The sequence below is a fragment of the Spermophilus citellus genome (genome assembly GCF_964194105.1).
Source record: "Spermophilus citellus genome assembly, chromosome: 4".
NCBI lineage: Eukaryota > Metazoa > Chordata > Mammalia > Rodentia > Sciuridae > Spermophilus > Spermophilus citellus.
Window position 1 is genome coordinate 151,015,938 of NC_138185.1, and position 14,656 is coordinate 151,030,593.

At 34.8% G+C, this 14,656-nt stretch overlaps 1 protein-coding gene across 1 annotated transcript in view; it reads right to left on the bottom strand.

Annotated features, from left to right (window-relative positions):
* The window catches only part of DLGAP5 (DLG associated protein 5), a gene marked incomplete at its 3' end in the record, with an annotated part of 43,171 nt that overhangs the window by 6,188 nt on the left and 22,327 nt on the right, over window positions 1-14,656 (bottom strand). The window contains exons 11-14 of the mRNA XM_081293279.1: window positions 14,322-14,407; window positions 13,250-13,410; window positions 6,557-6,649; window positions 2,218-2,437 (exon numbers count right to left, since the gene is read on the bottom strand). Of these exons, the coding sequence (XP_081149405.1) occupies window positions 2,218-2,437; window positions 6,557-6,649; window positions 13,250-13,410; window positions 14,322-14,407 (560 nt within the window). The remainder of the gene's footprint in view (window positions 1-2,217; window positions 2,438-6,556; window positions 6,650-13,249; window positions 13,411-14,321; window positions 14,408-14,656) is intronic.

The window sequence follows — 14,656 nt, forward strand, 5'->3', positions numbered from 1 at the left end:
AAAAGATTTAAATGCAGCAAAGTATAGGTTCCCAGGACAATGGCCCAGCTACCTGCCCCCACAGTAAAGGCATAACCCTTGTACACAGATTCCAGGCAGTTACTTACTACCCATTCTTAACCATAACCAAGTAGTAAAGGATTAGACTTCTGACAAAAACACATGAAAGTATCTTGAAACAAATACTGACTAAATTAGTGGAAAAAACATAAAAGTGTTATTAATATCCATAGTGTTCTCATGAAACACGTGCAGAATAATAATTGGGGAATGAGAATGAGCTCGTTGAAATTAAAAACATTATAGCCAGCAGGAAAGTTGAGGAAATCATGTTGAGAAAAGTTGAGGAAGTACAGGAAAGAAAGTTTACCAGAAGAAAATTATATGTTTCTGAAAAACAATCAAACCTTGTTTAGAAACATAGTGTTAAATAATACCAAAAGACTACAATAAGAGGCTGGGGTTGTAACTCCATGGTGGAGTGCTTGCCTAGCATGTACTAGGCACTGGGTTCAATTCTCAGCACCACATATAAATAAATAAATTAAATAAAGGTTCATCAATATCTTAAAAAAAAAAAAAAAAAGACTACCATAAGAATTGAAGTGATGGCCTTTAGGGACTGACAGATGGGATGAAAGGGGCCTCTTCAAGGACTATTGTTTTCTAATAAGCCTCATAGAAACTAAGCATTATACTTCAATTTTAAAAGATCAGTTTTTCTCACAAACCTTCCCTATTCATAAGGATGGAGTTGAGTATAGTTGTGTACCTGAAAGAACAGAGAGGGATGAGTTCCTAGCTGCAGAAACCACTAGGATCCTTAAAAAGTATGGGGCCATGCTATTAGTAGTGGTGGGAGACTCTCATCATATGGAGAGCTCAGCTGCTTAAAGGGAGAAAACAAATCAAAGCCACTCCAGCTATGATATCAAAACCAACAAGAAGGTTGTAACATACTTGAGGTGATATATTTATACCTCTTTTAAATAACAGTACCGGGGACTGAACCCAGGAGCCTCGACCACTGAGCTACATCCCCACCCCTCTTTATTTTTTAAGATGCTGAGGCTGGCCTTGAACACATTATCCCCCCACATCACCCTTTTGAGTTGCTGAAATTAAAAACATTATAGCCAGCAACTCAAAAGGGTGATGTAGGGGGATAATGTGTTCCAACAAGGTGATATATTTACATCTTAATGAAAGTATCAGATAGCAAGTATTAGAAGCTTAGGGTTACTTTTAGAAAATTAGTGAATACAGACTTCTTAGTGGACATATGTGGCTTATAAATAATTTTAATTGAGATACATGTTTAATAAAAATAATCTGTGAAATAACAGTTATTCAAAAAGTTAGAAAATTAGTTTCCTAAAGTATTAAATAATGGTCATACTAGAATATTTTACTTATTTTGTTTTTGAAGTGCTAGGGATTGAACTCGGGTTCTCTTGCATGATAGGCAGAGGTCTACCACTGAGCTACACCCTTAAACCTCACTAGAATCCTTTAAAATTGGGAAATTAGTACTTTTACTATCTGTCAAAATATTTGAGTTTTAACTCAAGTGAAAATACCAATTCCACCTTTCATAAGCTTTGTTTTAAAACACAATAGAAGTGTAAGGGTTCAATGTCCAAACTACTTTTCATCTTTTTTTTGGGGGGAGGGGTTCTAGAGAGTGAATTCAGGGGTGCATAACCACTAAGCCACAACCCCAGCCCTTTTTTTGTATTTTATTTAAAGACAGGGTCTCACTGAGTTACTTAGGGCCTCGTTAAATTGCTGATGATCCTCCTGCCTCAGCCTCCTAAACTGCTGGGATTACAGGCATGCACCACCATGTTCACCTTTTCATCATAATTCCAATCCAACTTCTTGCTTGAAGAAAACAACTTCTCTTTATTCCATCATTATCCTTACCTCTTAGGATCTTGTGACCTAAGCTTCTAGATTGTGGGGTTATATGGTAACAATAGCTTTGAAATCACTTACAAAATATAAACTCAATCTTATAAAGTAAATCCCCCTTAAACCAATCTGGTCATACTCATCAAAATAAAATTTGCATGCATGTGTGAATTAGCACATAGTCTATTCTGTTTGAGAAGTCATAGCGTTTACAACTCTTCATATCAAAAACTTTTTTGTGTTTTATATAAATTTGCCTCAAATATTTCTCTTAAGTCTCAGCAAAAACAAAACAAAACTAACCTGAGAATGATTTCACGGGACTCTCAATTCTGAAAAACCCAGCATCAAATACTATTTTGTCAACTTCTTTTGATATTACAGGGGCGGTTGCCTCTGAGTGTTCTTTCTGTTTAATTTTCGCTCTCATTGCATTTTTTATGGCAGCTAGGCGATTTCTAGCTGCAATCCTTCCATCATCATCCTGTTTTGGTTTACTTGCCATGCTTGAGATAATTTTTTTCTGCAAAAAGAAACAATGTTAAAGCTGTTACTATTAAAAAAATAATTTTGTCACTTAAAAAGTCTAATTAAAAAAAAGTGTACATTAAATATATCACACATTCACCACATACTTATCAAGTTCCTAGTATGTGTTAAGAATTCTGGAGGCAGAATGGTAGGGGATATCTAGGCTGGTGGCACAAGGCTGAAATCCCAGCTACTCAGAAGGCAAAGAGGGCAGGAGGAACACAAGTTCAAGGAGAGCTTTGAGAACTTAGTGAGACCCTATCTCAAAATAAAACAAAATAGGGATGAGGCTACAGCTCAGTTGGTAGAGTGCTTGCCTCCCATGCACACGTCCTAGGTTCAATCCCCAGCATCATTAACTAACTTAAAAAAAAAAAAAAGGACTGGAAATATAACTCAGTAGTAGAATGCCCCTGGGTTCAATCCTTAGTACTGCAAAAAAGTAGAGGAAGGGAAAAAAGGTAAAAGACAAAGTTTTTAAGTTTTTGCCCTAAAGAAGTTTACAGCTTGGTAAAATAGCTAGGATTGCAAGAAGGATAAGTATCATGTTACAGGTAAACTCAAACAGCTATAGTAGATTATGAGAATGACACTTAAGGGGCTGGGGATGTGGCTCAAGCGGTAGCGCGCTCGCCTGGCATGCGTGCAGCCCGGGTTCAATCCTCAGCACCACATACAAACAAAGATGTTGTGTCCGCCGAGAACTAAAATAAAAAATAAACAAATAAATTCTCTCTTTCTCTCTCTCTCTCTCTCTCCCCCTCTCCTCTCTCTTTAAAAAAAAAAAAGAGAATGACACTTAAACCAATCTTCAGAGGTCAAGAAAAGCTTACAAGAATGTAGCACCTAAGCTGAAATCAATTAGCCAGGTAAAAGATGGGGTGAAGAAAGGCTAGATGAATAGCATGTTTGCAAAGCCAGAAGGGAAATAAAACAAAGATAAGATGGCAGGATATAAGCAACAGTGGGATTATAAAATCTCTTGTAATCATTTTGAGGGTACATCTACACATGACAGAGGAATAAAAAGGAGTGGTTTTTAAGCAACAGGTTAACAGTATAAAATTTTGTGTTTTAGGAAGACCGCTCTGGTTACTGCCAGGAGAATGAAACTGGGAAGGAGACTACTGCAATGACATTGGGAAAATATGATAGTAATCAGACTAAGGAAAAGGATGTGGAAAAAAGTGATTGGATTCAAGAGATACTTAAGAGGCAGAAATAAGATGACTTGCTTATCTACTGGATGTGGTTGGATGGAGATAGTGAAATGAAAAAAAGGAAAGGATCACAGGAGATATTCAAGTTTCTTACAAACCTGACAGGATGGTCACAGGGAATGTGTGAAAATCATTTCAGTGTGGGATATACTGATTTTTAAGGTCTAATGAGTCATAATATATAGAATTAGAGTTGGGCAGTAGGTATGGTTTGAAATACAGACTTAGGAATCACTGAACAGCAGTTTAAGATTGTACAGGAAGGGCCGGGATGCAGTTTAGTGGTAGAGGATTTGCATGGTATGCATGAAGCCCAGGGTTCAATTCCCAGCACTGGGAGAAAAAAATCATACAGGAAGAATGTGAAAGGCAAGAAGAAAGATGAGGTAGAAACTCTGAATATAAAAACATTTAAGAGATAATGGAAAAGCAAACTTGCAAACATGACTAAAGATTGGGCAGAGAGGTAGGAGGAAAATCAGAATATAATTTTAAGAAAAAGAGAGTAGAACATATTTAAAACTAAGGAAGAGTTAGACTTTATGAATTAAGTATCTAATAACTTCAGTAATGAGTTGATTAATAACCTTGATAACTGCTCGAGGGACAGGGAGAAGTAAAACCGAATTGCAGAGAGAAATGGGAGCCAAATCACTTAAGATATCTACGACCTTTTCAGGAAGCTTGTCTATGATTTGGAAGGAAAAGATTGGGAACAGAGGGGCAAGTACAAATAATCAGAGGGAAAGGTGAACACTACAAATTGGTTTATTTGTTTTAATGTAAACAAAGTTAAGACAGACACTTCAAAAAGCTGAAGAAAAGAGGAAAACAGGTTAACTGATGGAATAAAAAGATGATGAACAAGAGACAGAAGGAAGCAGTATCATAATCTGAACATTAACTTGTAAGAACTAGGGGTAGTTCTCATGGTAGAGCTCTTGCATAATAGCACATGAATCCCCTGGGTTCACTTGCCAACATTGTGGGTGTGGTGGTAGTAAAAAGGCCTTAAAAAAGAAAAATAAACTGTATCCTATGAAATAAAGTAGAAGGAGAGAGACATCTGGTGATAACAAGTAGAATTACAAGACTCTGATATGATATAGCCATTATCATTGATATTAATATTTCTTGGACTAAATAAGAAATACCCCCCACCCCCAGTAGCTTTAATAAGTAATATCCTTCACTATTTAGAAAATTTGAAATTGATTCAATCACTTAGTTGCTGCCCTCAGGGTCTTTCTTGTCATGAGGCTTTATTAGTAAAATAATTTTATAATAAAGGTTCTTTTAATGCTTAATCACCTTAAACTTCAAAGATAGGATTCAGAACATCTTAATTTGGATAACAAAACATAAAAAAAAAAATACTAGACAACCTGGCATGGTTTTAAACTAGTAATGCTCAACTTGACAAGTGTCTACCTGAACCAAAACCATTGAGCTCAAAATATCACTCTATTAAAAACGACTAGAGACTACCTTTGTGCTTGACTCCTGCCAGGATAAAATTACCTTCAGGTTATATATATATAAAATAAGCTTTATATGAAACATAGATAGTTTCTTGTTTAATCTTAGGTCCCTCCACCAAAATATCTCTTTATATATGTGCAAATATCCCAAAACCTGAAATATCTCTGTTCCCAAGCACTTATTTTTTTAAGGGGGGGGAGGGGAGGGAGGGAGGGAGAGAGGGAATTGTTTTAGTATTTATTTTTCAGTTTTCAGTGGACACAACATCTTTATTTTTATGTGGTGTTGAGGATCGAACCCGCACCCCGCGCATGCCAGGCGAGCACGTTACCGTTGAGCCACATCTCCAGGCCCTCAAGCATTTTGATAAGGAATATTTAACCTACACTAAAAACTGGGATGTTCCTTGTATTAATCTTAAAACGTACTAATGTGAATAAAAAGAAAACGTGGGATGGGGATGTAGCTCAGTGGTACATCGCTTGCTTAGCACATGTGAGGCACTGAGTTCAGTCCTTAGTATCACATAAAAACAAACAAATAAAGGTATTCTGTTAGTTTACAACTACAAAAAAATAATAAATAAATAAATAAAAGGTATCGTGTCCATCTACAACTTAAAAAAAAAATCAAACACCTTAATACTATCACAGTAATGCTACTGGTATCCCTTGGAGAAGGTAAATATTAAAATTATATATTTTTTAAAAATGACTAGAGATAGATAAAAATGGTATAAATTTCACCAGGTAATGGTAAAGGGAATAAGACATAAGTTCTAAAGAGCCACCGTTCCTCTTTTCTTTTAAAAAATGCCTTTCATTCTAAAATCTACTATACAAAAAAGCATACAAACCAGCAAGGGAACAGAGTCAACTGGTTAAATACATGGATTCTGAAATGAAAAAGTCTGGCCTAAAACCCAGCTCCACTTTGAGCAAATGATTTAATTTTGGGAGGCTTCAGATTCCTTAATCATAAAATGGGGCCAATAGAACCCAGCCCACCAGATTGCTATAAGGATTACATAAGTTATATAAAATACTCGGAATAATATTTGGCCCATACAAAACATTATGTCAATCACTTATTAATAATATCATTACAACCAAATACATCAGTACAGTTTAAAGAATAAAACCAACAGTCATGTACCCCCTATCTGCTAACTTCAAACCATCTGGGTGCCTCCATTCAATCATAGCTCTTACTTTCTTCTCTCCAGAAATAAACGCTTTAAATTTTGTGATCATTTCCTTGTTCTTTACTTAAAAACAATCAGGACTTTGTAAGTAACACATGAAACTTTATAAAATGGGAAAACTGAAGTTAAATGTTTCTAAAACTTAAAAACAAAAATCAAGTGTTAGAAATATTAGAAATATGAAATATAAACCCCACAAACTTACCCTAAAGACTTTTTTATTTGTATTCTTATTGTTTTGCCATCCAGACTCCTCGAGTTTGGTCAGATTGTTGAATTTTTGGTTTACATCTTCTATCTGTTAATAAATAAAGCCTAAGTTTATCAGATTAATGCTAATCAATTACAAACGAATAAATTACAAACTAATGAACTTAAGCTTCAAGAAAATTGAGAACAGTGACTCAGAACTGGCGACTCAGCTAGGAAGGGTGACAAAAGACTATAATTCCAGTTACTCCAGAGGTTGAGGCAAGAGGACCTCAAGTATAAGGCCAACCTCAGCAACTTGGTTAAGACCCTGTCTCAAAATATAAGATGAAAAGGCTGGAGATACACCTAGTGATAGAGTGTCCTTGGTTTTAACCAAAGTACCATAAAAATAATAAAAAGGTGAGTTATTAAAATTAGACTGAGTCATTTTTTATTTTTTGACAGTAACAGAGATTGAATCCAGGGATGCTCTGTCACTGCTACTGAACTACATTCCCAGCCCTTTTTATTATTTTGAGACAGGATCTTGCTAATTTGCCCAGGCTGTCTTCTAACTTATGATCCTCCTAACTCAACCTTCAAAGTTGCTGGGATTACAGATGTGCACACTGTGCTCAGCTGAGTCATTCTTTCTTTATGTTTTATGTTTTGGGGTGTGTGTTTCTGTGGTACCGGAATTGAATTCAGGGGCACTCAACCATATCCTAGTCTCATTTTGTATTTTATTTAGAGACAGGGTCTCACTGAGTTACTTAGGGCTTTGTTTTGCTGAGGCTGGCTTTGAACTTTTGATTCTCCTACCTCAGCCTCCTAAGCCACTGGGATTACAGGCAGTAATTAATTACCATACCCAGCAGCTAAGCCATTCTTAATTCAGTGTTTACATCAAGAATATTTATGATAAAGTTGTTCATTGTTATTTTTGGTCTTACAAACCTCAAAAAAATCTAAATAAAGGTTGCCATATATGAATAACTCCCCTAGTTATTTTTGATAACTAAAATGATAGGAAATATATCCTAAGTGTTTTTGTTTCTCAAATCAAACAAATGATCACATTCTTTTTTTTAAAAAAAACTACTACTATTGCTGGGCGGTGACACATGCCTGTAATCCCAGCAGCTTGGGAGGCTGACATGTGAGGATAAAAGTTCAAAGTCAGCCTCAGCAATTTAGTGTGGCCCTGACTCAAACGACAAAATCATGGAATTTGCAGGGAAATGGATGGCACTAGAGCAGATTATGCTTAGTGAAGCTAGCCAATCCCTAAAAAACAAATACCAAATGTCTTCTTTGATATAATGAGAGCAACTATGAACAGAGCAGGGAGGAAGAGCAGGAAGAAAAGAGTAACTTTAAACAGAGACATGAGATGGGAGGGAAAGGGAGAGAAAAGGGAAATTGCATGGAAATGAAGGGAGACCCTCATTGCTATACAAAATTACATATAAGAGGTTGTGAGGGGAATGGGAAAATAAACAAGGAGAGAAATGAATTACAGTAGATGGGGTAGAGAGAGAAGATGTGAGGGAAGGGGAGGGGGGATAGTAGGGGATAGGAAAGGTAGCAGAATACAACAATTACTAATAGGGCATTATGTAAAATTGTGGATGTGTAACCGACGTGATTCTGCAATCTGCATTTGGGGTAAAATTGGGAGTTCATAACCCACTTCAATCTAATGTATGAAATATGATATGTCAAGAGCTTTGTAATGTTGTGAATAACCAATAAAAAAAAAAAGTTTTAAAAAAGGGCTGGTGATGTGGCTCAGGGGTAAAGTGTTCCTGGGTTCAATCCCAGGTACAAAACAAAAGTAACTATTATTTATTTATTCCCCTACTGAAGGACATCTTGGTTGCTTCCAAATTTTGTCAGTTATATTTTGTCTGCATGCCATAAATGTTTGCATACAGATTTTTATATGGACATAATTTTCTTTTAACTCATTTGGGTTAAAATGAGTATCCCTACTATGCATTTATACACACATATCCTCTCAACTTCCTATTCTTAAAAAAGTAAACATCAACCTCAGTAAATATCAAAATAACTCAGGTTTAATCAATTATCAGTTGATTTTCAACAAAGGTGTCAATATAACTCAATGGGTAAAGGATGTTTTCAATGAACAATGCTGGAAAAATTGGATGTCTATAACCATAAAGATGAAGTTAGGGGCTGGGACTGTATCTCAGTTGGTTGAGTGCTTGCCTAGCATACGTGAGGCAGTGGGTTCAAGCCTCATCGCCACATAAAAAAAATAAAGATATTGTGTCCATCGACAACTAAAACAAAACAAAACAAAAACTAAAAGATGAAGTTAAGACTCTGACTTCACACTATACACCAAAACTAATCAAACAGATCACTGACTGAACTCTAAGTGCTGAAAACTCTAGCACTTTTAGTTCAAACAAAAACCCTTGTGACTTAACATTAAGAGTTCTTAAAAATAATGTCAAGGGGCTGGGGTTGTAGCTCAGCAATAGAGTGCTCACCTAGCACGGGCGAGGCCCTGGGTTCAATCCTCAGCACCATATAAAAATAAATAAATTAATTAAAGATATTGTGTCCAACTACAATTAAAATATATATATATATTTAAAAACTATCAAAGTCACAAAAGAAAAAAAAATTGATAATTTGAACTTCACCCAAATTAAAAACATTTGCACTTCAAAAGACATCATTAAGACAACTAAAAGTCAGCCAAGCACAGTGATGCATCCTCCCAGCAGCTTGGGAGTCTGAGGCAGGAGGATCACAAGTTCAAAGCCAACCTTAGCAAATTAGCAAGCCACTAAGCAACTCAGTGAGACCCTGTCTCTAAATAAAATACAAATGAGGCTGGGGATGTGGCTCAGTGGTCGAATGCCCCTGAGTTCAATCCCTGAAATGTATTAAAACAAAACAAAACAAAAAAACTAAAAGTCAAACCACAAACTTGGAATATTTGCAAATATTATTTCTGATTATATCCAGGATATGTAATGAACACTAAAAAGTCCCTAATAAAAAGACAGACAACCCAATTTAAAAATGGGCAAAAGATTGAACAGACATTTCATTAAAGAAGATACATGAGCTGGGTATCATGGTGCAAACTTATAATCTTAGCCACTCAGGAGGCTGAGGCACAATAATCACAAGTTCAAGGCCGGTTTGGGAAACTTAGTGAGACTCTATTTCAAAATAAGATTTTTTAAAAAGGACTAGGAGCTAGTAGTTCATCTCTAGGGTCATTAAAAAAAAAAAAAATCCTCAGACAGCAAAGTCCCTTATATAAAATGGTATAATATTTGCATATAACTTATGTATACCCCATTTACTTTAAACCATCTTTACATGACTTATAATACTACATACAATGTAAAGTAGTTGTTACACTGTATTGTTAAGAAAAAAATGAGAAGAAACAAAGTCTATACATGTTCCGTACAGAGAATTCTTTTTTTTTTTTTTCATTATGAGGCACTTGACCACCGAGTCACATCCCCAGTCCTTTGTTTAAATTTTGAGATAGGTCTCACAAAATTGCTGAGGCTGGCCTCAAATTTGGGAGCCTCCTGCCTTAGCCTCCTCATCACTGGGATTACAGTGCACTCTGTTGGACCAAGCCAGACACAACTTTAAAAAAAATATTTTATTGTTAGTAATTCCCTAGGGCTGAGAGTGAGAATGGAAACTGATGGTAGTCAGGAAGGATCTTTTGGCAGTGATGAAAATTCTAAACTTGGATCGTGGTGATGGTTGCATAATTCTAAATTTATTAAAAACAACTGTATACTTAAAATAGACAAATTTTATGATATGTAAATAATACCACACGGTTTCTTGGTTAAAAACAAAACAAAACCTCATAAAAAAAGGCCTCAACTTAAAGTGGTCCCCACTAATCAAAGCTGAGCAATGAGTCAGGTGCAGTATAATACACACATAATCCCACTGACTTGGGAGGCTCAGACAAAAGGATCACAAGGTCAAGCTCAGCCTCAGCAACTTGGAGATACCCTTTCTCAAAATAAAAAAGGCTTTGAAAGTAGCTCAAAGTAAAATACCCCTGGGGAGGGGAAGGGGGGAATGGAAGGACAGCAGAATAAAATAGACATTATTATTGCTGTGGGTATATACGTGACTGCATGACCAATGTAATTCTGCAACCTGTACACTCAGAAAAATGAGAAATTATATCCCATCTGATTCAAATGTATGATATGTCAAGATCATTGTACTGTCATGTGTAACTAATTGAAACAAATTAGAAAAAAGTAAAAAAAAAAAAAGTAAAATACCCGAGTTTAGCCGTCAGTACCAAAACAAAAACAAGATAGAAAGCTGAGAAATGAGCATGAATAAAGATAATAATAATTATAAATAACGTAAACATATCAAATATCTTTAAATCCATAAATCAATACTAAAAAGCAAAATTAATTGGTCAACATTAAAGGATGCTAATGAACCAACTCACTGTTATGAAAACTGGTAAATGTATAAAAAACTGGTCATAAAATAATCCTTCTATTATTACGATCACATAAACATTATTGACATCTGGGCCACAGAATTACTGTAATTATGTTCTCTTCCTCGTAACTCTTTTCCAGATTTAATAATCATTGTTTTTTGTTTGCTCATTTTTCATGTACTTATCAATTCATCTCCAAATTCTGCATAGTAAGTATAAATTAAATTACTACAATTAAAAAAAAAATCAGGTATTCTATTCATTCCACTTCCCAGAATTCTGGGCCTCCTGCTATCTTAACTACTGTTCTGTAAACTTTCCACACTCCAAGTTGCTTTAAAATCCTTCTTCATTCACCATCAGCCACAATTCCTTTTCTTCAGCCCTTCTCTGGAGATAGGTCGCACTCTCCTCCCCCTTTTCTTAGCTTACTTGCATTTCTGTAAGGTACATAATGTTAGTTTCTCAAGAAAGGGAGCATGGGAGGAGATAAAATTTGAGACCTATGGTCTGAAATATTTGCCTTTCCAGTCTCATAATTGATTGGGTACAAAATTTAAGGTGGGAAGCTATTTTCCCTAGATTTTTCAGAGTGTTGTTTTCCTGGCTTTCAAAATTGCTACTGAGAAGTCCCTGGCTATTCTGATTCTTGAGGCTTTGAATGAAGTCTGTTTTCTTTCTGTGAAAGCTTCTAGATTTCTTTTTTTATCCTAAGATTTGTACAAATATATTTAATAATGTGAAGAGATGTGGGTTTGGTCTGATTTACAGTGTTAGGCACTGAATGGACTACTTTAGCCTAGAAATCATGTCCTAGAAAAAAAATTTTAAACTATTTCACTGATCATTTTTTCTCCACAATTATTTTTCTATTCTCTTTTTCTGAAATTCCAATTATTTGGATATTATGCTTCCTGGACTGGTCCACTTAATTTTCTTTTGTGTTCTTTTCTATTTTACATCTCTTTGCTCCACTTAACAAGAAATTTCCAGAACTCAAACTCTTTCTATTCCATATTACACTTCTGCTCTTATTTTTTAACTTCAAAAGGCTATTTCTGTGGTTCTATGAATGTTCTTTTTTAAACAGGTATTTTTATTTGATAGATGAAATGTCTGATCTCTTTGAAATATTAAAGCCTGCATTTAAATGTTCTTTTCTCTTTATATTACTCCCATTTACTCTATCCAAATAGCTTTTTCCTTAAATGTTGGCTTTGGTCTTTTTCTTTTAGGTCTAAAGCTTTATTCTGAGGTTGGTGCTATAGCACAGTGGTAGAGCTCATGCTTATGAGCAGGCACAAAGCCCTGGGTTTGATTTGCAGTACAACCAAAAAAATAATAAAACTTTCTTCTTCAAATGTCTGTTGTTTCATGTATAACTAATTAAAACACATTTTTAAAAAAATGTCTGTTGTTGGTTATTAATCTTAAAATTAAAAAAAAATATATGCTTATTTCTAAAATAAGTTCAACAAACTAGAAATTATTACCCACCCCCTACCTTTTACTGACCCTTCTAGTGATTTCCTCCATCATGGAGAGATTTCTACATTAGAATTATGTGTACTGTGTAAATTGCTAATCAAACTAAAAATTTCTCTGGGATGGAGAATGGGACTTTTATCACTCCGAATACAAAGCCTAGCACACAATAGGGACTCAATAATTGTTAGTTGAACTGAACTACTAAAGACTAGAATGCCTTATTTCTCACATATAAAACCCCAGTATTCAAGAGTTGGATATAATCTCAATTTCCAATTCACACAGAATTTATCCTGACAACATTGGGGGAGAAAAGGACATCAATCATAAAATTTAGACAGTACTTTATCATTTATAGAGGTGTTTTCTAATATCTCAATATTATAGGTACTTACGCAGCTACTGTTACTCCATTTTACTACTATTACTCAATTTTTTTTTCTTTTTAACTATGCAATATTTATTATAATTTATGGCAGAAAGATAAATTTAGACTCTTAATCCTTGCACATACAGCTTGTTAAGCCTTCACATTCCCTAAGATGCAAGAACCTGGTTCACTGCATAGAAGCTTGCAACCATGTTTATTAGAAAAATATTACCATTTGGAAATTCCTTCTGTTGAAGGTTTAAAATTTGCTCCAGGGCATCATGGACACCAGGAAACTATTACTCAATTAAAAAAAAAAAACTAAGTAACTATATTCAAAATACTTGGCCACATACCTGAAAACTAACCATATCCCAAAATCCATCCAGATCTGCACAGGTAGTTTCCATTTCACCTCGTTTATATTCACAATCATTCACCAGTCCTTCAAATTGTTTGAATCTTTCCTTAATAAGGAGTCTTGTTTGACCAACTGCTGTGCGAATAAGATCTTTAGCTAAAAGAGAAAAGTGTTTTAAACGTTAAAGCACAAAATAGCACTTTTACAGCAAGTCAACCAACTGATAAAACTCCACCCCAAATATTCTAGGGCTTGCAAAAAAAAAAAAAAAAAAAGTTTGTGGTATTGTGGGTTGAACCCAGTGGTGCTTTATCATTGAACTACATCCTCAGATCTTTTTATTTTTTTTTTGAAACAAGGCCTTGGCTAAGTTGCTTGGGACTTGCTAACTTGCTGAGGGTACCCTCCAACTTGAAATCCTTTTGCCTTTGCCTCCTGTTTCACTGGGATTACAGGTGTGTACCACTACACCTGGCCAAAATTCTTAAAGCAAAAAAAAAAAAAAAAGTTTTTAATCACAAATTTCACCATACGAATACTGAGCATTAACTATTTCCTTTGATTTCTATTAACAACTGGTAATGTTCACTATCATATACATATATTACTACATAATAAAAGACATTCTACTTCTTTTTATATTTTACAGTATTTCAACCTCAAATAGCTCATTGTACCTAAGTATCTAAGAAGGATTGCATACTGAGAGCCTACATATATTTTTTTTCTTAAACACCTTTACCAAATAAATGAGAAACTTTTCAGAAAAAAACTTTCAATATTAATTTAGGTAACTTTTATTCTGAAAATATTTTTATATAATTTAACAATACCAGATACTGACATCACCTATAAAATCAGATAGAAATTTCAAAAAATACACAAAAGTCTTATACTACTTTAGCAGAGAGATACTGGGAAATATAGGTTTAGAAATGAAAAATTCTTGCTATTTTGAATAACAGTGAAACTGTAAAGTTGTACAACATTAGATTTTTATGTTTCGGATGGATGTAATTATATTATAAGAAACAAAGATAAGATCATCAAAAAACAAGTTTTCTCACCATCATCTGGAATGTCCAATTCAAGCTTCCTGTCCCACTCAAGGCAGTGTGAAGTCAATTTGTCAGTTTCTGACTGAAGGATATTTCTAAAATGGTGAGATAGATTTCAGTTTAATGAGTGTTTCCCCCATTGGTATCCGTAATAGCATCACAACACTGTGATACATTACATTAGGAAGGTATATAAGATACATACAATATTAATTTCCCAGAGTTGATACCTAATTATTTTATGAACTTTAACATGTTAAAATCCACAAATGCAAATTAATACTATGTCCATCCTTCTACATCTATCATAGCTAGATGAGGCCAAGAACCCACTTCTTAAGCTA